Source organism: Centruroides vittatus, unplaced genomic scaffold (genome assembly GCF_030686945.1).
Source record: "Centruroides vittatus isolate TY-2023 unplaced genomic scaffold, ASM3068694v2 contig_221, whole genome shotgun sequence".
In the NCBI taxonomy this organism is placed as follows: Eukaryota; Metazoa; Arthropoda; class Arachnida; order Scorpiones; family Buthidae; genus Centruroides; species Centruroides vittatus.
In genome coordinates this window covers 2,392,108-2,416,575 of record NW_027121377.1, presented here as the reverse complement: position 1 = coordinate 2,416,575, position 24,468 = coordinate 2,392,108, and the positions used below count along the sequence as shown (strand labels likewise).

Below are 24,468 nucleotides of genomic sequence, written 5' to 3'. Positions count from 1 at the left end.
ATTTATACACTCTTATTTCTTATAACTTGTTACTCAAGATGCTACTAATTCTCTGAATTAACAAATTGGATAATATTTTAAAATGTTTGTTTTAACATAAACTATAAGTATATAATTTATATATTTAAAACAGGAAGAAAGGAAGGCGCTGGTAACATTCAGTACAGAGTCTTCCAAAAAGAATGCTACCATTTAGAATTTTTGTAATCATCATCAGATAACACTGTAATGTATTTTAAAACATTGGAAAAATGGCCATTACAATTTCTCAATGTGTGTACCTTGCCTCAAGTCACGTAGCACACGTTAGCCAGAGAGCCAATACTCAAATTCTTCCTTTGCTTGTTATGACATATTCCTCCTTACTCCTCCTACAATATCTGCAATTCTAGAGTCCCCAAAGATTACATGTGTTGCGCAATGATGAGCAGTTCCGACTTTACAAACTGCAAAATACAAATGCCTTCTGTGTTGTGATGTTGCCATTTTCTTTTATGGCACTTCCTACAGGTAGTAGATGACGAGACATTTAACTGCAGACAGTTACTCTATTAATTAGTGTATGTCACATACTTCTCAGACAATATTTAACATAATTACAGTAATTTAAAATGGTAACATTTAGGAAATGGCTATATAAATACCATATAATTTTGTAATAAAACACTATTTTCATATAAGAAACATTACTAAACAACCAGAAACAAATAACATTATATAAATATAATCAACTAGAACTGGTATATAAAATAATACATTTAATTTGGTTAATTTATCTAAAGCGGAGATTTTAAAGTTGTGGGCAAACGGTGAACCATCCATGACCGTGTCAACTTCTCATTGCCTAAAACTTGTTGCAGACACAGGTCAAAATAATTTGTCTACTTGAGATAAGTGGTGCATTAAAAAAATATTCTTTCTTTTTGATATACAACACATAATTGCAATTTAGAAAAAATGACTAGGTTGAGCTGTAGACTACTCAGCACATGCTCATAGACTAAGACTGATCCATGGATCATACTTAAAGATCTGATCTATTGCTATTAAGTTCCACATACATTTACAGCATTCTATAATACTTTCTAATCCCTAACAAATGCAAAATTAAATTGTTTGCCAGCAAGTTTATATCTAGGAGTGATTATAACGCTCATTTTGGTCTGTTATGATGTGCTCGTATTTGTGAATAGAACAAAACATTAAATGTTTTTTATATTTTTACTTCAAAGTATAAATACTATACTTCATCTTTACCGATATATTTATTTTGCAAATTAATTTATTTCTTGTGAGTGAATTCTTTACAACTAAGAGATTTAATTATGCATTTCCATTCTTCTCTTTTCCCTTTGATTTATAAAACACACATATGTATATTGATAGTTGCTTATTTTCAAAAATAAAATAATGGGTACATCCAAGCTGTTAGTAGTTAAATAGTCAATCCGACAACCCGGTCCATTTCGTGTCAAATAGACCATATTGTTGAATTGCTTACTTGTCGTCTACGTGCAGTTAATATAACACTAATTTTTTAACTGCATACAAGAAGCAGTAATTATGAAATACATTTATCTAATACGGTCTTAACAGTTTGATGCCATTCCAATTATTTATTAACTTTACCAGACACTTTCATAAAAATTGAAACAAAATATTAGAAAAAATAAAACATTACATTACATTAAACAAATTAATAAAATTCCAATCCCACGAACGAGAAGATAATTCGAAATACGACCATCTCGATTGTATGCCAAATTGTGATTCCCTTTGTCCAACTTTAAAGCAAGAGGGCAAATCCGGTCCCGGAAGGACAAAATTTCCCATCCCTTCAATAATAATACTGAAATTTCGTCATTAAAATTTCCATAAATTTATACACACGAAATTTCTTATTAAGGCTTAATTCGCCTGCCTTCCTCCCGTTTGAAAATTAAAGAAAAAAACGAAACATAATTACGTACGAAAGCAATTTCTGACAAATTGAGTTTATATTGATTTTTAAAACGTTTCAATTATCTTTATAATAGTTTAATTTTTTAAATTAATGTTGAATCATATTATTTAATGTATTTTTTAAAGTAATTATAGATTCGGTAACTTTTGTTAATTACTAAACAAATGCATTGATTTTTATTTCATCAAGAAAATAAATTAAATACAGTCATTGACATTTTTAAAAGCAGAAATTTTGGAAATGGATTTGTGTTTATCATTAAAAACACAAGGACAATGATCAAAATTTGGATATGTATTACACAAAAATTAAAACACGTCTATGTCTAGTAATACAAAAAATCTTAATAATACATCCAGTGCCTACGTAACTGATTTACCTGTGCAATTTACAAAAATTATTTAAATTATTCTTGAATACCATCAAAAATCAATTGATTAATAAATGTTTTGATTTTATTTTTTCAATTATGAAATAAGCAAACAATTTATTCAGACATAAACCTGAATTTGCTACCATATGAATATTACTGTAGCTCAGATGGTTCTCAACCATGTTCTGCAGAACGTAGGTGTTCCACAAAAAAAATTTTAAAATTTTTATTGTAAATTTATTCCAATGTACTACAACATATTACCTTATTCAAAGACAATTCCACATTCCTATTTTATTCAATACAATAAAGTTTATCAGTTTATTGCTTTATTGTTTTGTAAAAACAGTAAAAATGAAATTGCTTATCGATCTTTAAATATATTGATGCTAATGCTCCTCATAATAAAAAGTATACAGATGGTATTCTGTGACCTCGAATAGTTCGAGAACCACCACCGTAACTAATACCGAAAAACTACAACCGTTTCACGAATCACGACCAAGAGATTCCTTGGATCTCGTACGGCACCTCAGCCTGAAGTTTTCCTCGATTGGGAAAAAATGTACATTATGCAGAATTATTATTAATAGTAAAAACATTAATTTTTCTTTAATTTTAAATACACAAAAAATAATATACATAGAAAATTCATTTTTTAATCTTAAATATCAGAGGACAGCAATGATGTTTAAATGCCAAATGCATGAATAACTGATTTTAATTTGTCTAAAAATTTCTAGAAAGAAATTCAAATTCTGCAGACATTCCATTATAGAACTTGTATCTTTAAACCTGACACAGACCTCAGGAAGAGATTGAAAATATTGTTACCGAAAGGACTTAGGGTTTTGTTGTGTATTTTACGAAACAAACTTCCTTCTTTATTTAGTTCTCGAAGTTTCCAGTGATAAATGTGCACGGAAACAGAAGTAAAATGGCAAGCATAGGTCATTTCAGCCATCGAAAATAACCGAACCGAAACAGAAATTTTGCCGAGAGTAAATTTACATAGGTGATTGCGGTCGAAACGGTTTATTTTGCAAAAAGTAAAAACTTGTTAAAAGCAATTTTCTTAAAAGCAGATCCCACTGCATAACAAATCACATGTCCCCAATTTTGCAAAAGAACTAAAATAAAAATAAAAAAAGAAAACAGTGGAATCAAAACACAACTCTCCATAGCAACAGAGCTTTTGTTAGCTGTTTAATGTCTTTTCAATTTAAAGTTTATAAAGATTCTTTAAAATGGATATTCTAATCATTGTAACAGACCAATGTTTAAAATCTATAAATCCATTTACCTGTACCTTTTTTATGTTCTATATTTACTTGTATACTTTTGGCATTTATCCAAGGAAATAAAATAATATACATTACCGACAAAGAAATAAAAGTAAATAAGACTCTGACAGAATAATGATATTTTTCTTATAGTTTGAGAGTTATAAAATTTTGCAGCTTTTTCAATTTGCAATGATTTTCATGCTGTGCCAATTTTTGTTCGGTTTTAATAAACCTTTGCATCTATTTTGCATGTTTTGTAATAATTTTATGAGCTTTTTGTAAGAATTACTTAATTCTTAATTTTATGATCTCCTGTATCCTAATTTTAAAGAAGCAACAAATATTGTCACATTGAATATGCAAAATATTGCTTTCGGTCAAAGTGTAAAATGTAGTTTATGGGTTTTGACGTAAATGATTTTAAAAATATTTTTACAATCTCCATAAACTGTATAATATGTAGGATGAACAAATGGGGCAATGTGGGCATTAGAATGAAGAGCAGAAGAAGAAAAACCAGTTGTAAATGATTTGTTTAAATAAAAAAGCCTGACAAACAAAATATAAATATGTATTCTACAGATTGTGAGAATAAGTTACAAATTTCACAAAAGACATATTTAATTTCTTATATAAGTTTTTGAAATTGATTTTTCAAGACAAACTAGTCTAGCCATTTGTCTGATTCTTTTTCTTCTAAAAAAAAAAAAAAAACATTCACGCAACTTTACACTTAAAAAGAAACCTGGCTCTAAGCGAATCAATTCAAAAACCAGTTAACTTCTGACGACGATTGGCTCGTTGCATTGTTTGCCGATCATTTACCGTTACGTACAAAGGAATTAGAGCAATTACAATGTGTGCCAATTGCAGAAGGCATAAAATGAAGTACATCATCTCATTTACCTTTTCCCCAGTGATGATACTGGCTGGTAAAGTCCCTCTTCAAAGATGGCAACCCTATCTGAAAATTTTTCAGCAAGAACTTTTAACAGAAGAACAGAAAATGCTAGAATCACTTGAAAGTCATATCAAAAAATAAATGCTAAAAAGCCTGATCTTCTTTAATAACATCAAAGAAGATTAGACTAATTAAAATAATTGGAAACAAAACATTAAGCATGCAAGTTGCTGCCTTTGACACAATTAATTCCAGTCGCAATACATATTTTTATCATAATTTGTTTTGCATACGGGACATCTGAAAAGTTACCGTGCAGTGGAAAAGGTTTAAGTACAGTTTCAATAAAAGTGAAGTTTTACATATGATATTGCAATTTCTCGCATAGCAAATGCCTCAAATGTTCCCAGAGGTCCCAAAATATGGGAGAAGACAGTCTGGACAACTGCTGGGCCAAATTCTGCATGAGATTATGCAATTGGCAAAGAAATCTTCCAAAAGCTGGAATGTCCTTAAGCAAGGTTAACACCATCTACCTCAAGATAGAAATGAGGAATGCATGACTTATGGGTCTCGTATGCAATGCCATATGTATGACTTTAATGTTGTTACAAATTTTTCACTGCATGGCAACTTTTCAGACAGCCCTTACACAGTACACACTGCATTGAAGTAATTTCAAATAATCAAATCCAAGATTGTTAGATATGTGAGATGTATATAACCAGTACATGTTGTGCAAAAGAGTAACAAACATAAATTTAATTTGGATTCAACTGTAATGTCATTAAAACAACACATTCAAATCTAAATAATACCTCTTGTTTCAATCAAGCTTTTATGAATCAAGCTATTTGCAAAACAAACTCTAGGATAATTATTGACACTGATATTAAATTAATTTAAATGCATTTTGCATAGTCCAAAACGATAAAGGACAAAACGTAAACAAATTTACCATTTAATATATTTCAGAGTAAAACAAGTTGGCAAAATTATAATTTAACCAAAAATGTATTTCGTAGTTTATTAATTTAGATTGCTATCGATTAATTAAGAACAAATTATCATTATAATTATTCATTAGTGCCATCTATTAGTTTAGGAAGGTTTCCATTAATTACCTCTTCGTTAGCGTGTGTCAGTTCTTCCTCCAGGCTGGCGACGCGTTCCAGGGCAATCCGTAACCTCTCGCGAACCTGTAAAACATCAGAATTTGTCAGATATTTTATCGTTAACGTAATCTTTACTATTATTTAATACTTAACAGATGACTTTATTACTCGATTTCCAGCATTAAAAAATTAACTTGTTATTTAAAACTGTGGGTAAAAAACTACCAAACAAATATAAATTCTGTATTTATTATATACAGTAACATTAGCCAAAATTAATTAAAATATTCCATATAATTAAAAAACAATTAAATTTATAATAGTAATTTCTACAAATATAATACACTAACATGGTATAATTTCTTGTCATACACAATTAATCATAAAAATTACACATTAAGATATGTTCAAGTCATCTTGAAGTATGCAATTATCTTTTATAATCAAACATTAGATTACAGCAAGTACATATGTACCATATTTACTTGAATGCAAGATGCACTTTGTTCAAATTTTAGTATTACTGAAAAGAAAACTTGTCATAGATTTGACATATGTCACAATTAATAGCATCTAGTATGTTTTTTATTTCTCTGTTACTAATTCCATTGAGTCCTTTTAATGATTTTATTAGACCAATATTTGTAATAGAAAATATTTTATAGGTCAACTTAGCTTGGTCTTGTTAATGTATCATAGTAATTTTTAAGTACTCAGACAAAAATCCATGAAAAGTCACATAGCACTTTCTGAAGAAATGTCGTGCTTCCAACACTTTAAACAGCACCTACGACGACTGCGTGCTGAAAGATGTGAATGTCAAATTTGCTGTTGAATCAGATGATCCCAACACAAAAAGTGAACAGATTTCCAACTTCAATACCACAGATGATGATGATGATATATAGCTAATTTTATTGTGCAATAAATACTGAACATATTTATGTTGATAGAACAAACTTTGTTGACATGAATTTGACTGGAATTGTCTATTTTTTTTTTTTTTTTCAAAATAGAAAATCATTGGGCAAGCGCACAGATATTGTAATGCATCCTGGATTCGGCAGCATCTTATATCTGCATAAATATTTCTCATGATACACACACACAAAATAATAAAGCAGAACATATTTAAAAAGTTGCATGTTTAGTGATATTTTTCATTTTTCTTAGAAATTTCTATAATTAAAAAAATTTAATAGTTTAAAATATGTTAGAATTTATATCTAAACATAACATTTTAAACTTAAAATCTATAAAGCACGAAGTGTTTTTTGCTAAATCAGAAAATGTATAAATAAATAAATAAATAAGTAGCAATAAACATCACTTCTGTTCCCATAACGACACATTATTGAAACACTTTACGTACAGATATTAAATACAGTTTTAGTTTCAACTGATAAACACATAAATCATGTTAAACATTCATTTTGAGTGGCAAAACAATTATAAATTGTTATTTTATATGCTTTGGGAAGCATTCATGACGTTATTTTTATTCAAATCTATAATATAAATCAATGTATTTGTATTTAAAATTAAAAGAGGATTGGAATTCTTTTTGCATTGTGTTATTTATTTACATAGTTCATGAAAACATTTATTTTTGTTAATACTATTCACGTTCTATATATAAAATTTTATTATGAAATTGCATGTGAGACCAGAAAACCTTTAAAGTAACCAAAACAATAATAATATGATAAATTAAAAAAGTTGGCTCTTTTCTAACATTCCAAATTTCTGCAAAATCACATAATCCATTGCCATGGAATGCATTTTGCAGCAAATGGGGATGCGGCACCAAGTTGTAGTTTACTTTCTGAAGTTGTTCCGACAAACGTGTGTTATTATATAAGTCCATTTCTCGAACGATTTGTTATATAAAAAGTGAAAGTTGTGTTGTTATTAATTCATGACAGCAGAGTAATTCTTATCGTAATGATGGCCACAAATTTTATTGTGGAAATAGGTCTTTGTAATACATAATGGCTCAATTACAATCATATTGCTGTAAATACAAAAAATGCTTAAAAAAAAGAAGCTATTGGAAAATGACAGTCAGATAACTGCAATTTATAACAGTTCAGTTGTTTCTTAATACCCATAAAAAGTGTGCAAAAAGGCTAAGTTGCTAAAACATGGAAATTTCTTAATGAAACACCTTGTAATAATATCATAAAAAATTTCAGAATTTTGGCACAACTTAAGTCACTTCCAAATCATATGATGTCTAGTTTTAATATATTTTCTCAATATAAAAGGCACAAGATAATGGCATCAGAATACAATTACAGTGGCCAAATTAAATTGCAGCCTTTCTAGACCTTTATCATGGCTACATTATACAGTAATAACTACAGCATTTTAACTATATAATACATATAACCAGATAATACAATACTAGATGCGGCTCTTGAATATTTCTAATAGACAATGTTTGGCTCCTTGTGACAAGACTTGGTCACCCCCACAATACAACAGACAAATATAAAAGTTATTTCGTGCAAAAATTACATTGTTGAATAGACGACAATTATGTTTAAGAGTTCCAAAATTCCAAAGATATATAATCTCAAAACAAAATTGGACATTCTCAGCCTAAATTTCAGATATTCCAAATGTGCTGTCACAAGGTATTATAATACAGCTATAAAGTCAATAATGATTGTTATCCAATGTAAGATTCTGTTCAGACTTACTTCAAATTTACTAAAGAATTAAATTATTTGACAGGTGCATAAAGTTACAAGTTATATCATCCATCAGTGTTTTAAATATACATTATATACCTTACTTTTCCTTATAAAATATTACCCCAAACAAAAATTTATATTTAATGATGTAAAATGTTATATATATACAATGCATTGTCATTTAATCTAATGTTTCAATGATATTTTGAAAGCTTCTTGATATTTCAATATTAATCAGATGCCAAAAATGGAGAAGTCTGTATTATTAGAAGTGACAATATAATGAAATTTAAAGTAGTTTCATATGATTTATGTGATATAAGATTATCATAAACAACTTTAACTTTGTAAAATGAAGTAAATTAATAAATAAAAATGCACAAAACCTTTGAAATTTATACTTGAATAAACACTAAATACCGAACCTGTTACTGGTGTAATTTGCGTGAAAAAATCTTCTTTCCACAAACGTTTTCGAGCTTTCCAAACAGCTCTTCTTCAGGTAGAGAAAAAAGGTTCCGACGAAATACTTCGAAAAAGGACGAAAAAAGAATGTAGACATTTAAATAAAAACGGAATCTAAAAAAAATTTTTTTTTTTCTCTACCTGAAGAAGAGCTGTTTGGAAAGCTCGAAAACGTTTGTGGAAAGAAGATTTTTTCACGCAAATTACACCGGTAACAGGTTCGGTATTTAGTATTTCATCCCCGGTGTCGGAGTGAAGAGTAATTTTACTTGAATAAACATTAGTGGATCCCAAAATATTTGCAAAGTAAATTGCATAGTGTCATTTTACAATTTACTTTCACAAAATTATTTGCCACGAGAGGCCACAAATTATATACAGAACAATGATACAACAGAACCATCAAATAACACAGTTTCCCATTCAAGATACTGCAGGCTTAAAAACAACAACGACGAGACAATTTCTTTAAATTTTGAACTGCTGGTTCGAAATACAATGGAAATGTTCAAAATTCCATTAATGTTATTTCAAATTCTACTAAAATCTTTCCAAACATAAAAATTTGGAAAACTTGGCACAATGTTGAAAAACAAATAAAATGAAATGATTCTTTAGTTTGGATAGACAATACTTTCTTGATTCTACATTACATCACTTCTTATGTGTATTTTAAATTTAAAAAGCTGACAGAAGGATTTTTTAAAGTACAGACTGATAACTGAAACATTTTTATGTGCAATCAAGTTGTCATATCAACTTGGATTTAGGTTCAGTTTATTTGTTTATGGCAACATGACAGTGATCCAGCAAAGGGGTTGCCTTACAGGGGGACTTTCTATGGGAAACTGGCCCCCGATTTAGATATTACAAAAGTAAACAAAACACAGAAAACTCCACATGACCAGCTTGTTGAAGAGGCACAAACCTGCGACTAACTACGAGTGTTCGGTGGATAAAACCACCGAACACTCGTTGACGTGGGACAATTTCAAAGATAGATGTTATAAATGGTAGTCAATCTTAGCATGTAGTTGACTGTTGACAGTGTAGCATCATGGATATTGTTATTGAATCTAACAATTGCATTGCTCCTTTATTTGCCAAGTGTGATGTCTTTTTCTAGTGTTTCCTCTCTTTGACTTTCACATTACAGACATATTACACAAAGTCTTGCAATTTGAACTGTCAAGGAAACATTTTGTTCAATCTCCTCCAATACCAATTCATTTGTACTTTCAGCACTCTGTAATACTCTTCTTCGATACCACAGTTTGAAAACATTAATTTTCTCCCGGTCTTTCTACTTAAATATTAGCATGATGATATAAATATTATACTTTGAAAAAAATTTTGAATATGAATGACAGTCAGCCAAAGATAACTCATGTCAAATTTCTTGTTTGACTGTCATTTCAATATTAATTATTGAAGCAATAAGAATAAAATAATTTATTTTATCAGTTAATGAGAGAGAGACTGAAATTGTAATAAGGTGCAAAGCTATTTAAAGACTACATTCTTTCATCTCAATAAAACAAACATAAACATATGACAAATTTTTTGTAAATAAATTGGACAGATGTAAGAAAGAATGCAACTTTGTAGGTCAATGCTGATTTTATATCATTCTGTTTCTCTGGATGAAATGGAAACTTCGGCATCCTTTTGTTGCAGAAAACAATTTGTGTTTGATTTAACAAACTGATTTTTAAACAAAAGAAATAAACAGGCTCATTTATTTAGTTTGCATGCCAAAAATAAATGATCTAAAGAAAAATTTGTGGTTAACAAATGACTTGTAGAAAAGAAACGCTTTTGCTTAAATAATATTACAAATAATAAATACTTGCAAACTGTAGGAAATGGATCTTTATGCAGAATAAAAATAGTTCTGGAAATAACAGTCAGAACAATGGTTTGGTGTTCTAACGGGAAATCGACAAGAATACCAATCAGATGAAAGCCAGGTGAATATATCACCAATATGGATTTGGTTGGGCATGCAAAAATAACCATAATCCAGTCGTGGATGTCAAATACAATGAAGATGGCACATCATGGGAATCAATAAGACTTAAATGACGTTGGCAAAAGTTCTTCCCATGAGTAGAGGAGTAGTGTAAAAGACTAATTTGACAATATAAAAACAAAAAAGTAAAACATTAAGGACATAGAGGTAAAAAGAATTAACAGTAAAAGACTGATTATCAATTACCAGAAAACAGTGACATCAGTGAATAACAATTGAAGGGGTATCACACTTTCAATTTTGTTAAGTTTTCCTACAATCTTCAGACTCATATAGGTGTAGGTTGTAAACAGGATGTGCATAATAAAACTCAGCTTGTTCTTTCCTATGGATTTCATTATAAAAAGAAAAATCCTAGCTTACAAAATTGGGTTGAAGATAAATAATGATAAAATGAAGATGACACACACTGGAGATACTTGTGAAGAACACACTGTTGTCGGACACCAATCTAATGAAAATATGTAACAATTTATCTATTTATATAGTGTGGTTTCTATTCATAAAACTAACAAGATGAATATCAACTGTAGAACTGGAAGAGCTTTAGCAATGTTCCAGATCTTATATCATATAAAATTTGACCAACATCAATTACTGTTATTGTGACTAATATCCAACTTCAAAATACTATCATCTGGCATGCAAGACGTTTCGTCAACATTGCTCATGAAAGATCTTTACTATCAAGACAATATTATTGATGACAATGCCCTGCAAAGAAGTAATCTGTACAGACCGGAGAACAGTATGATGGAACACGGGTCACCTTGCCAGATAGTTTGTGTGTTAGACAACTGCCCTTCCAAAACTACAACAAGACTGACACCATCTGGAGAAAAAATAAAAAGAGGCAGACTGCTTAACTAGTCATACTCGGTGGTTTAAGATGTGGAAAAAAAGCTGTTAAGACAAAGAATTTTTTTAAAAGACAAGTTATAAAAAAATAACTGAGTCAAAACAAGATAATTCTAGACATTATAATTAATAACATTATTTTAGTGTATTAAGGACAAATACACAACACAACTTTTGTATAATTTGTTATTTTTTTGCTTCTAGAAATAAAATATTACTTATTAACATGTTGCTATCAAATATTAGAACTGATTTAATCCTAATTTTTATATATTTTTTCTTAACTTCCACATAATTATTCCTTTAAGAATTACAGAAATTAACTTCTCACTTGTTAATTTCTTCATTTGTATATCTTATTCGCTAAATAAAAAAACTTTAATGCCAAAGTTCAATTTATCCGAATAACAAATTTATGCCCGAATATCTAAACTAATCTTTAATTTAGAAATCCATTAGTAATCAGAAGTTTCACTAGAATAAACATGTTGCAGTATTTTAATCTTAGTAATTAGATAATTTAATTTTATTTTAATTAACAATTTAAAAATCTAGAAAAAAAAATGAAACAACCCAGAAAATAATGTAAACTTGTAACCTTCGCTTAGCACAATATGATGATATTATCCAAAAAATTAAGAAAGAAAAAAAAAGTTTCTAGAATCATCATCGTGGGATGAAGAAACACACTGCAGGCAATTGTGGTAAACCACATCTTGTGAACTAAAATATTCTAATAAAATGCTGTTCCTCTTTTATCCATATAACTTGTGAATTCTGGGACCCTCTTGCCACACACAGATTTGTGGATGGTCACTTGTTAAATGCCAAAAAGAGTTAGAAAGTAATCAAATCTACAGATTGTTGATCTATTAATGGCCGGCCCCACAAAACCCAATCTGGAGTATATACGATAAATGTCCACTTAGAATCCATATCTAATCTTTTACTCCTTTGAAGAACTAGAGGCAGGCAGGTCGGCAGAATGCAAAAGAAACTTTTCTTGGCAAAGAAGTAAGTCAGACACATTTCAAAGCAGTCATTGGAACATACACTTTACTACCTCGCTACCAAAACCTCTGCGAATCTTATTTTATTCCAAATAATAGGTTCAAAAATAAAGAATGGATGGAGATTTACAGTAACGCATCTGCACAGTAAGCAAAAGTTGTGGGTTAGAGTCTTATTCCGAATCAATCTTTTCTTCGAGCATACTCTAAATTATTAATATTAATTCAAGGTGTAGCCCAACCGCTTACTTTCAGAACAAATTATTTAATTTTAAACCAACTTTTTTCATTTAAATGAAAAAAGTTTAGCTGAAACAGTGAAAAATTTCAGCATTTAGATATTTTCTTATTATTTATTAGTAAGTGTCCTCGAGACAGTCTACTTCATTTATGAATAAAAAGCATCCATTTGTACAACTTGTTTCTCCTACTTTTTAACTGTGTAGATAAGAATGTGATAGATTCTCTTGATGATAAATCAAATTAAACATCTACTTTTTGAATCTATAAACAGGACTGAAAAAGTAAGTTTGAAAGCAAGCATTTCTGAAAATTTATTGAGTAAAAATAGTTTAAAATTTTAAAAAATCCCAATATTACCATCAAACCTGAGATGATTGCATTTGATTCCATATTTTTTAAAAATTTGTAGTCGGCATTAAAAGTTTCTATAATTTAGTTAAATCCATTTCTTCTTACACAATTTCTACAGTATCCAAAGACAATAAACAACATCATTTGTTTACAGGACAGAAGTAATGCCATAAGACAAAAAACTTGCACCCATTTATAACAATAATAATTAAACCCATTAAAAATTAAAAGTAACAGTAAATTCAGATAAAATATAAAAGTGAGAAATTCAATATATATAAAAAATACTACAAAATAAAACAATAAAAGGAATAAAATTCTAAATTAAATCACAAATTCTTGTAATGGAATGTTAAAAATTGTAGAGATGAAAGACGAAAGATTTCTGTAAGCAGAACTTGTCTAAAAAGGCCAGAAATACTTCTACTAGAGTTTCTCATTTCCCAGTCTTTTGCTTGTCCCAGGATTCCAGGATAAAAGTGAACTGCTTCCCGGGATCCCGGGACAAAATTAATTATTTTTAAGATATACAAATTATCATGAAATCAAATGATATAATTCTTTCTCGTCTTTTAAAGTAATTTAATACGTTCTGCAACCTCCAAAATCATATTAATAACGCTGTGTAAGATATATACTAAAAATTACCTTTGAATTACGTAAAAATTTTCACAAATAGAAAAAATTTATTAAAGTTTGCTGGAAACTGCATACAACAATAACAAAATGCTTTGAATTGAGTTTAAAAAAAAAACTTAGATCAAACTTCTAACTTAGAAGGTAATTTTCGTTTTTTAAATAAAATATAATACAAAATATTGTAAATTTTTATAAGATTTTAAAAAGCAAAGATGGTCAATACTCCAATCACTCAATCTAATTCTTACTTTAGTAATGAGAAGGTCTTGCTACCAAGAATGTCTTTTCTGATTTAATTGATGTGATTGAAAATGTGTTTAATGCATTTAAGAGAAGACAAATATTATGTGATTTTTCACTTGTATCCTGAAAGATTTCTAGTTCATTTTCGAGACTGTAGTACTTCTTTTGTTCTCTAGTATTCTTGATTTGTCTACCTTGGCTGCATTAATAGAAAGATCATAGCCCAATAATTCGGCAGTTCGTTTGTCTTTAATAATCAGGTTATGAAGAAAAACGTTATACTTGCAGACTTCGTACTTATTTGTATCCTTGCCCAATTTGCACAACTTGGTGTTACACAATTATTAAAGCTACTGGGCATGGTTAAAAATTAAGACAACATAAGCACAATTATTACAGATATTACAGGTAAAGAATTTTGAGAGTCCTGCCACAAATAAGCTACGTGTTGATTATTGACCATTTGTGACGAGCCATAACGAGTAAAATTTAAAAAACTAACAAGTAGGTTTAAAATTAATAAACACAAATGTATTCTGACAGTTTATGAGTTAATTTTACTTTCTATTTGCAAAATTTCCTGAACTTTAACACAAAATAAGAAAAAAGTGAATTTTTAAGAAATTTGTGGGATTTCCCGGGATAAGAAAACTTTCCTGGGATATTTTCCAGGTTAAAAAAACAACCGGGATCCTGGGATCCTGTTTGAGAAATCCTAACTTTTACATATAATAAAACAAACTGTCTGATTAGTATAACCAACAATGCATTTCCATGGTAAGTGGGAGTTGCAAGTTTGAGTCCCACTCCAAGCAAATCTTTTCTTCCAGAATATTCAAAAATTAAATTAATTAATTAGTGATTATTGTATTTAACAAGAGATGGCAGTAGCTTGCCTCCTGTTAAACTGCTTAGTAATTACTAAACAGTTTGACAGGAGGAAATTATATAGCTTATAGCCCGATAAAGAATCCAGCCATTCCTTTGGTATTTGATTTAACAAAACATTTGGCTACCTGAAAAGTCAGTGTGAATTTCTATTTTTACAATATGGTGCCAATAATTTTACAATTTAAAGATTTACATTTTATCTAATTATATAATTTTATGAGGAGAAAAAGTTAAATGCCACAATAATACATTAATAAAATTTGCTCAATTAATGCCTTTGTCCACAAACATCTCTAACTTATTGCAATTTGTTAAAAAAAATAATAATAATAATCCAGAACATACTTCTTGGTGTCCACACAGACTGTATTTTTGCCAAAATACATCCAGGAAATCCCATTCTATGGAGATATGAGGAAAGAGATCTCTGTTTCCAGCTATCTATAACTTAACCAGATTAATATTAAAAAATTCCAATTTTGAATTGTCTTTGGAAGGTCAACATACCACAGTCATTACTTTTTAAATGCGAATTTTGCTTTGAATGAGTTGAGAATCTAATCAAAATTTCTGGATTCTGGAGAAACACCTTTTAAGAGTACTTTGGAGTTCTTGCGAGCAGATTATTGTGCCATCTTTTACTGCAGCATTTAATTTGAAGTTGTTCTCCAAGAGAGTCATACATACTTGTTTTCCCAACCCAAACATATTTTATTAAAAAGAAATATTACTACAGACTATTTCATTACTGTTAGAGAAAATGGTAGTGATTTTCTCATAAAGGCACAAGTTTAACTTGAACATTTTTGTAAATATTTATATATTTGTTTATTTTACACAATTAGGGTAAGCTAAAATTCTCAGTTAGATGATATTGCAAAGTCTGTTGGATAATACAAACAGCCATTAAAAAAACTGTTGTTTCATTTCTTAATTTCAGACTACCAATGAGTTTTTTTATTCCACTCGACCACTGTACTGTTGTATGCAGAAGTAATGAAGTACGAAGACTTCCCGGTTTTTACAAATGATAAAAAACAGTCTTGCATTTAGTGGCTGTGCTTTTTTATAAAGTTGATCACCTTAATTGCATCTGGTACAACGCACCATGCTTGAAACATTTTTTTAGTCTCGAGTTGCTTAAATTGAATTACAGACCAAATTAAAACATATAGTACTTCTTTATCTTATACACACTATGATGTCCCTCGTCACCCTAGTCATACTTCTAGCTCCATAGGTGATATGTTAGAAAATTGTAACAACTTTGTCTCAAAACATTTTGTTATATTCAAAAAAATCATGTAAAATTTTGTAAATTTCTTTGCCGGTTGCAAAGCTAAATGATAGTTTGAGTATGACAAATCCACATTAACTTCATCAGAGTACAAGGAGGAAACATGCTAAAATCCAAGACCTACGGATTAAGGTTTATCAAACTGCTCTATCATTTATTCAAGATAATAATGTGTATATTATATTTGTATAAAATAAGTATGACATAATATTGTCATTTATAAGAATAAACTGCAATACACCTCACCTTTTCGTCTAAGGCTTTGTGATGTTCGAACAATGACTTTAAAGCTTTTAGAACTTCCACTTCGGAAGAAACACCCGCAGGCGACTGGGCCTGTCTCTTCACCACAGTCATCCTCAGTGAACGTTCGTGTCGCGACACTAGACATTCTAAGTGCTCCAAAAGCAACTAGAAATAGAAAATAATTGTTATTTTTTAGAAATTACATATCATTTACTTAAATTTAAATGCTTATCTATTTAAATTGAAAAACACTAATGCATACAGTATACATTAGAATAAATGACAATCCTCCACGAGATTAAATTCAGAAAAAAGTATACCCAATCGAACTGTTCTTTACAATGCTTAGAGCAAACAATTCTTCCAATTTTCTTTCTTTCCCTCCACCAAAAAAAAAAAAAAAAGCAGCATTGCAAGCCATTTTTCCCAAACATAAAATAATAAGACTGGATTACAACAGCTCCACTCTATTCAAGATGCAGATGCTTCTTGATCCGAAGGGACGAATTTGCTGGACATAAGACTGGATGTATGTTTCGATACCATGATGCCAAATGAAAGGATACTCGTTAGAAATAAACATCATAAGATTATTCTCAGATAATGCTCGTAATGCCAATTAGAAAGTGAAGGAGATTTGAAAGGGAGAGAAAGATCAGAAGAAAGGAAGAATGAAAAAAGCAGGAATTACAGCCAATCTAAAAAAAGAAACAATGGAAGAGCAGAGAAACAAAAGACAGAAGAGGAAAAAATTCCACAGGAAGAGTGGCTAAATCACTACAGTTCTTGAAATGTTTTTATTCTTCCTTACAATTAATATAATACCTACTTCTAAAGAAATCTTTCTAAAAAATCTATACTTGATTTTGTTAAAATCATCTGCTATAAAAGAACATATCAAACTCTTTTTGACTAATAAAGAATTATAATAATCAGCTCAAAAATCTGCTATTCTATAAAACAAATCTCGCAATATTTTACAAAGTTCACACAAAATGTACTGAAACAATAAGAATTCATAAAGTCTGAGAGCACGAGATGCGTTCCTTCGCATAAATTTAATCTTGTGAAACACATAAGCAAATTGGCATAATGTAAGATATTTTGCAGAATAATTCTGTAATAAATTTATCTCATTACATATTTACAAAATAAAACCCTATTTGACACTTGTCGCTATTTGTTTATTTAACCATTTCCAGGAAAATAAAATAAAAATGCCAATGTAAACAATCTCTGACGTGATTATCTTCTTGTCGCAAGACATTGTGAATTCTTTGACTTAAATAAAAATAAAATTTATCCCGCAACAAATTGGACCAGAAATTTGGAAAATACTCATTTAACGAGATTTCTTTTATCTATCAAAATAATTTTTAATATGTTTCTTGCCAAAAAGTATTAAATTTCATAACAACACGAGAATAAATACATTCTAAGTTCTTGTCTAGAACAAGAAAAACAAACGCGAAGAATTTCCAAATGATTCTTGATGCAAGATATTAAATACACTTTCCATACGTCATCGTCCGATCATTCTCTTTGGTGACTGTGTTGCTTCTGAATTTTTCATTGCGTCATAAATAATAAATACGTTCGTCGTGCATCACATTCGATAACAAAAAACAATAATAAAATCGTGACGGCAGAAATGAAATAGAAAACAAAAGCAGCTGACTTGCTCAGATTGCTTTTAAGTAATAAGGAAATTCAAAATTATTTATTTACTTCTTGCTTTTGTATGTTTACTCCATTAAAAATTGAAAATAGATTATTAAGGAACTTATAAATATTTAAAGAAATTTGTGCCGTAGAAATGTAAAATCAAATTATCCTCAAATTAAATTGTAGAAATGTTCAGGGGTTATCAAATTATGTGCGCACCAGTTTTAAGCATCTCCAAATTCTCTCTTTTGGCATCAGTCATCCAATTAACAAAAATACAGGTGAACATTTTGAATATTCTGAAATTTGCCTAACAGAAAATAAGATGTAAGGATGTGAAAGTGTGTATATACTATTTTTGCTAGGATATTGCCAACAGCTTGATGCAAAGGCTCTGGAAGATCTGAGTGGCAATAATGAAATTTCTGTGATTGTCCCTGTGCAATAAAACAAACTCCACTCATTCAGAGGTCAGGACGATTACTTCCAATCGTTATTGCACCAGAAACAACAAGAACAGTGATTATACCATTTGGCAAGCAACTTTTTGTCTGCCATATAGTCAACCCTACGTGAACATTTATTAAAACAAGAAAATTACAGAAGAATAAAAACTTTCCTGCAATCTCAGTTCTACTGTGGAAGGCGATAAAGAAATCTTAGAAATTCCACATTTTCTAATAAGAAATTGCCAGATATAATATGTAATAAATAAAATAAAGCTAGAGTATTACTTTCTTTAATGGTAATTTTATCAACATATTGCTTCCCTAAGTTTATTACTATACATAATTGATATAAAACAACGTAAGGATTCCAAATTCCAAGGAATAACCATTCCCAAAATATCAAACATGGTAGTTGACAGCATAAATAATTAGAAATTCGTAATCTTCTGGTTTAAATGTAAATATACAAAGAATGAATTATACTTGGGCGCTTACTTATTACTCGTCTCATTTCATTGATTAACACTGCTTCCACTTAAGTAAACATACAACTAAATTATTTATCTGAATCAATACAACAAAAAAAAATTAGAAAAAGTGTGATAAGCCATCAATGATACCAAAATATCTCTGAGAGAATATTTTATCCCTCTGGAGAAACAACAAGAGTTTTGCACCCAAACGTAAATGAAGGTCACTAAACATCTAATTTGAGTTACTACAAAAAGAACAGCATCAATTCCATTTGCATCCTCTTGAAATCAAATGGTTTGCCTTTTTCGTATTTAGCTAAAACGTTTGCTAGAGTTTATGACCTCTAACGTTTAATGGAGTACAGCTGTAATTAGATAGTTAGCCACTGTTTGATTGTCTTGGAAGAAGTTGGCAGACAAATTATATCGTTCAAAGAGCATTGATAGCAATTAAGTTCTTTTGGAAAGTATTATAAATTATAAATAGTAGTAGTTTTGCTCACAATAGTTGTTTTTTATTTTTTACATTTTTGAAGAGTGTCCAATTACTTAAACTTTTCCATGTAGTGGAAAGGTTTAAGTTTGATATACAATTTTGCAGTTTCTCCTAAGGCAAATGTCAGAAAACACCTTCCAGAGACCCCAAAATTCAGGGATTATTAATAAGGTCCAGATAGGGTTTATAATAAGGTCCAGATTCCACAGGAGATTATGTAATCAGCAAAGAAGTCTTCCGAAAACTAGAATGTCCACAAGCGAGCAGTAATGCCGTGAGCCGCAAAGTGGAAATGCAGGATGTACAACTTACTGATCATGTACTGTACATGATGCCATACAACTTTAACGCTATTACAAATTTCTCACTGAAGAGTAACTTTTCGGACATCCCATATTTAGATATTTTCAGACACGTTGCACTAGTCTCGGGCAACATTTAGTCTTTCCAAAAAATGAATATTGTCATCTGTTTCTGGAAATATTATTATGTTCATATCATTTGAAAATAAAAAAAATTGCAGCACTATCCAAATTCGAATTTCCCAGAAAAACATTTTTATTCTCAAATGCAAAGATTATGGAAATTTGGTTTAATTTTAATACTTTACATTTGTAATAAATTATAATTTTTTCTAGAAAATGCAATAAAATTGATTACTCTATAAATAACGTAATTAAATAGATGCAAAATCAAATACGGTAAGTCAACATTTAACGGCAATATTTAATTTTTGGAGGGAAAAGAAAAATGCAAATTGTTTTTCTAATTTCTGCCCCACTTTTTGTAAATAAAAAGTAACGTCTTGGTATTTTTAATCTATTGTTTCTCGTAATGCCACATAAAAGCCGATAGCAATCTCCACGACAAAATCGTTTCCGACTGAAATTCCACAGAGAAGAAAAAAAAAATTAAAAAAACTGTAAATGGAACATTTCCCCATTTCTTTCCGACTGCTTAATTTATTTGTATAAATTTTCCCATGATTGTTTTACTCACAAATTGCACCTTTAAGACTGATGAAAAGGCACCTCATCGTCCCAGATTATTTTATTTTGTCGGAAACTTTAAAGCTCGACAAAAAAATACAATTCTTCGAAAATTTTGCTTCTTTATCTGTAATTTAATTCCTCATATTTATTTAGGAAATAGTTGCTAGTTTAATTATGCATCATATAACATTCTAATTAAAGTAGAAACAAAGCATAACCCGTCTCCTCATCACTTCAATTCATTAATTACCAGACATAACCATAGTGCCTCTTACGCTACGATATTTACTATATTCCAGCAGCTGACAAACTCGAGTTCATTTCCTTCAACTTCACCTCATTTTAGCAACACTACAACTGATCTATTTTCCTATCGATTCTCTACTTTTGCCAGCTATAATTAATTGGGCTGCAATTTAAAAAAATTATAGATAAATTCCCATTGTCATCCATCTGTCCTTAATGTGGCATGGATGGAGTTAGATACATGAAAGACAAGACCAGATATGGAAATGTGAAAGGCAGGAGGCCCAATTAACTATATACAAACATCTGAAACAAACTGAAAGTCACATTATTTTGATTCAAAAATTTCCCCCAAAATAGGTGTTAGATAAATAACCGGCACGACTCTATTGTTAAAGGAAAAGTATGATTTACAGGGGCAAGTCACTACTAAATTGGAGAGCATATATTTTAAATGAAATTAATTAAAAATAAGATTAAAAATTGCAGCCCAGCAATGTGACAATGTCACAATAAATAATTGCTTGTGTAATATAACATCCAAGAACTGTTACAGATAACTAAAAACTAGGTAACTAATCTTAATGGTATGCATATACTCTTTTACATAGTAAAAAATAAATTTTACATGTTCTCTTCTTAGTATACTGATTAAAAATGTCTTCAGAATGATGCTTTAATAGAGGATATCCATTAAAAAATTATTCATGAAATAATTCACTTATTGATTAAAATATTTTTTATTTCTTTTGCTAGCATTGATCAAAGTGCATTTACATAGAAGGGAAAGGAAACAAATTTTTATGCAAGTACCAGTTTGAGATGACCGACGAGACGTAAGCCTGTCTCATCCCCGAATAACCCAAAAATGCAACATACGATGCAAATTTACCTTAAATTTAAGCAAGTCAAAAGCAAACAAATTCAAAATATATTAAAAACCTAAAATTGCCATTAAAAATGTGTCATATTTTTGTCTTTTTTAATAAAGAAAAAGCACCTAATGATTAATTTTTATTTTGTATTATTCTATTCAATAGCCTAACTCCATGCATTCCACATTCACTAAAGATACCATACTAAAATACTACTAGAATTTAAAGTCGTGTAAGGACTTACAATGCACGACCTCGAAAATCTGACATTATTCCACTGTTTAAACTGTTTCGTGCATGCGATCGTCGACAACGATAAATATGTTAAAAATAACTCTTTTACGTTCATTTTTCTTTAGAATCGTCTGGCTAATGTTTCGTGACATAATTTAAAACATTATACTTGATACATCACTCATATGCTTACGCAGAATTCCATTACGCTTATTTTCCATCCTTTGTTAGAAAATATAGCAGAGTTTTCGAGTGAGATGCAACTTTTTCTGATATCACAATAAAATCCCGAGAAATAAAACAGATTTTATTACTTTGTGATGTAAGCGCAGGCAAAAAGCGATAAAATGACTTAAATTTCTTGTTTGAAGTATCGCTTCTTTTGTTTCTCATGAGGGAAACAAAAACGATTTTCTACTGACAGTTTTTCCTAGAAATATTTTCTTAGAACTTAACAGATTCAAACAGTGATGTGATTGTTACATTACTTATAGAGAAGCTTTCCATTCTCGAATATTCATATCTCTATCTGTAGTTGATGAAGATTTTAAGATGACAAAGATGTATGGCATCCGAGCATTTAATTTTCACTACCCGATTGCATTAACCCCGAAGATGGCACTAAATGGAATGTGGTGCAAGTAGTGGGCGAGCACGGAGAGTGTGTGTCTCAGGTGCCAAGAGGAGAGGGCACACAATTATTTAAAAAATTAATTATAAGGATCTAGGTAAAGGCACTGACCCACTCGTCATGTGTCGTCAAGGTCCCAAACCCCCAGAGGAAGAGTAACTAATAGGAGGTGCTAAAAGTATGAAATGCCAAGATCTTAGTTTGCTGCAGGCGACTAAGAATTATGCTCCTGCATTATTGCAATACCTATCTATGAACTGCTACAAATGCACGAAACAAACAAATCCAAAAAACAAATAAACTTAAAAGATTTTATAAAAAATTGAAATGCACAAAATTTAATTATTTTCAAGATGTGCACCAATTATATTTACAAAAGATCAAGACATTGATGTAGCAGGCACAGAAAACATTAAACAGAAGCCTTATCTTTAGTATCGTAGCCACGTGCCAGAGAGGTCTCGGTTTAATTACCGCAAAGACGTAGTAAATTCTTTACCATCGAACGTAACTAGTTAAATTACAGACTACAATCTACGCATTTCAGACTTTCATTTTCATTTTCTATAAATAATTGGATGTGTCAAATTTTCACTTTTGAGCTAAAGATCCCGGCTCGTTACTCGATAAACTCTTTCCAAATCACTTCAAGTCTCTTGACAGAAAGTAATTATCCAAACATTTTTATCGTCTCCCGGATCCACGTTGAGATTTATATTTGTTAAAGATCGAACAGTTCAATTTTTACTTTAATATTCTACTTTATCTTTCTTGTATTTTACATTCTTTCTGACCAAATTTTAAAATTTAAACTTAATTCTTATATTATTTTGATCGACCAAAGAGTTTTCCACTTTCTACTTCAAGTTAAAATGGATACAAATAATATGAGACAGGATTTCTGCCAATATTTCCAAAGTTTGGAAGAAAATTTAAGAGAAGAGAAGAGAGAATAATCCAAAAATTTGTTACGATAGAGATTCAAAGTAAAAAGAATGGAGAAAACACGAAGCCACGTTTTAAATTTAAGACGGGTTTTGACGGTAACAGGATTTCTTTTGCTACTTTTCTCCTTAATTTTTAAACTTCTACTCTCCGGAGAGTGCTTCCAGGGCCCTCGGACGTTTATAAAATAAATTTACGTCGACACGTTCCAAACTCGGGCCCCGGAGAGAGCCCTTCCAAATTGATACGACGCTTTATTTTTCCGGAAGAGGAGAGTCGATCCGGAATTTGAGTTTCTCCACTTTAAGGTCAGTAAATACCGAGAATAATTCCTCCCAGAAGCATACAGAAAATCTGATTTAATTTAAATAAATCTTTCAATATGAATAAATTTGAATTTGAATCTGCATGCCGACTTTTAATATTGCAATTTTTACCGGGTTATCTCTGCAAATCAAACAAAGAGATCTTCAATTTTTTATTATAATTATAAAATCAAATTTCCAGTTACGGACGAGAGCCGAGCAATGTTAGAAAGCAAGTTTCTTTTCTAGAAGAAACTTCAAATTTTGCTTATTCTAATGCAACAATTTCCTGCTAATTCTTTTGTAAGCAAAAACATATTTTGAATTTTGACAATTTTTTATTTAAGACAGCAAAGTTGCTATAAATAATTACAAATTAAACAAAAGAATTAGTTATTTTAATTTAAAAGATGCATTTGGAGTCGTAACTCGATTAAATTCCAAGCAAACCACCCAGAAAAAGTAATATTCCCAATTAAATTTGCATAAGTAGCATTCGGAACTTGCACATAATTCTGTCTGCACAGTGCATAGGCACAAAACAC

General features: G+C 30.0%; 1 protein-coding gene across 9 annotated transcripts in view; it reads right to left on the bottom strand.

Moving 5' to 3' along the window:
• Liprin-alpha (PTPRF interacting protein alpha) overlaps nt 1–24,468 on the bottom strand; it is a 148,908-nt gene that overhangs the window by 62,143 nt on the left and 62,297 nt on the right. For all 9 annotated transcript variants that reach the window (XM_067265343.1, XM_067265342.1, XM_067265336.1 and 6 more), the window contains exons 3-4: nt 16,613–16,777; nt 5,648–5,722 (exon numbers count right to left, since the gene is read on the bottom strand). In XM_067265343.1, coding sequence (XP_067121444.1) covers nt 5,648–5,722; nt 16,613–16,777 — 240 coding nt within the window. The remainder of the gene's footprint in view (nt 1–5,647; nt 5,723–16,612; nt 16,778–24,468) is intronic.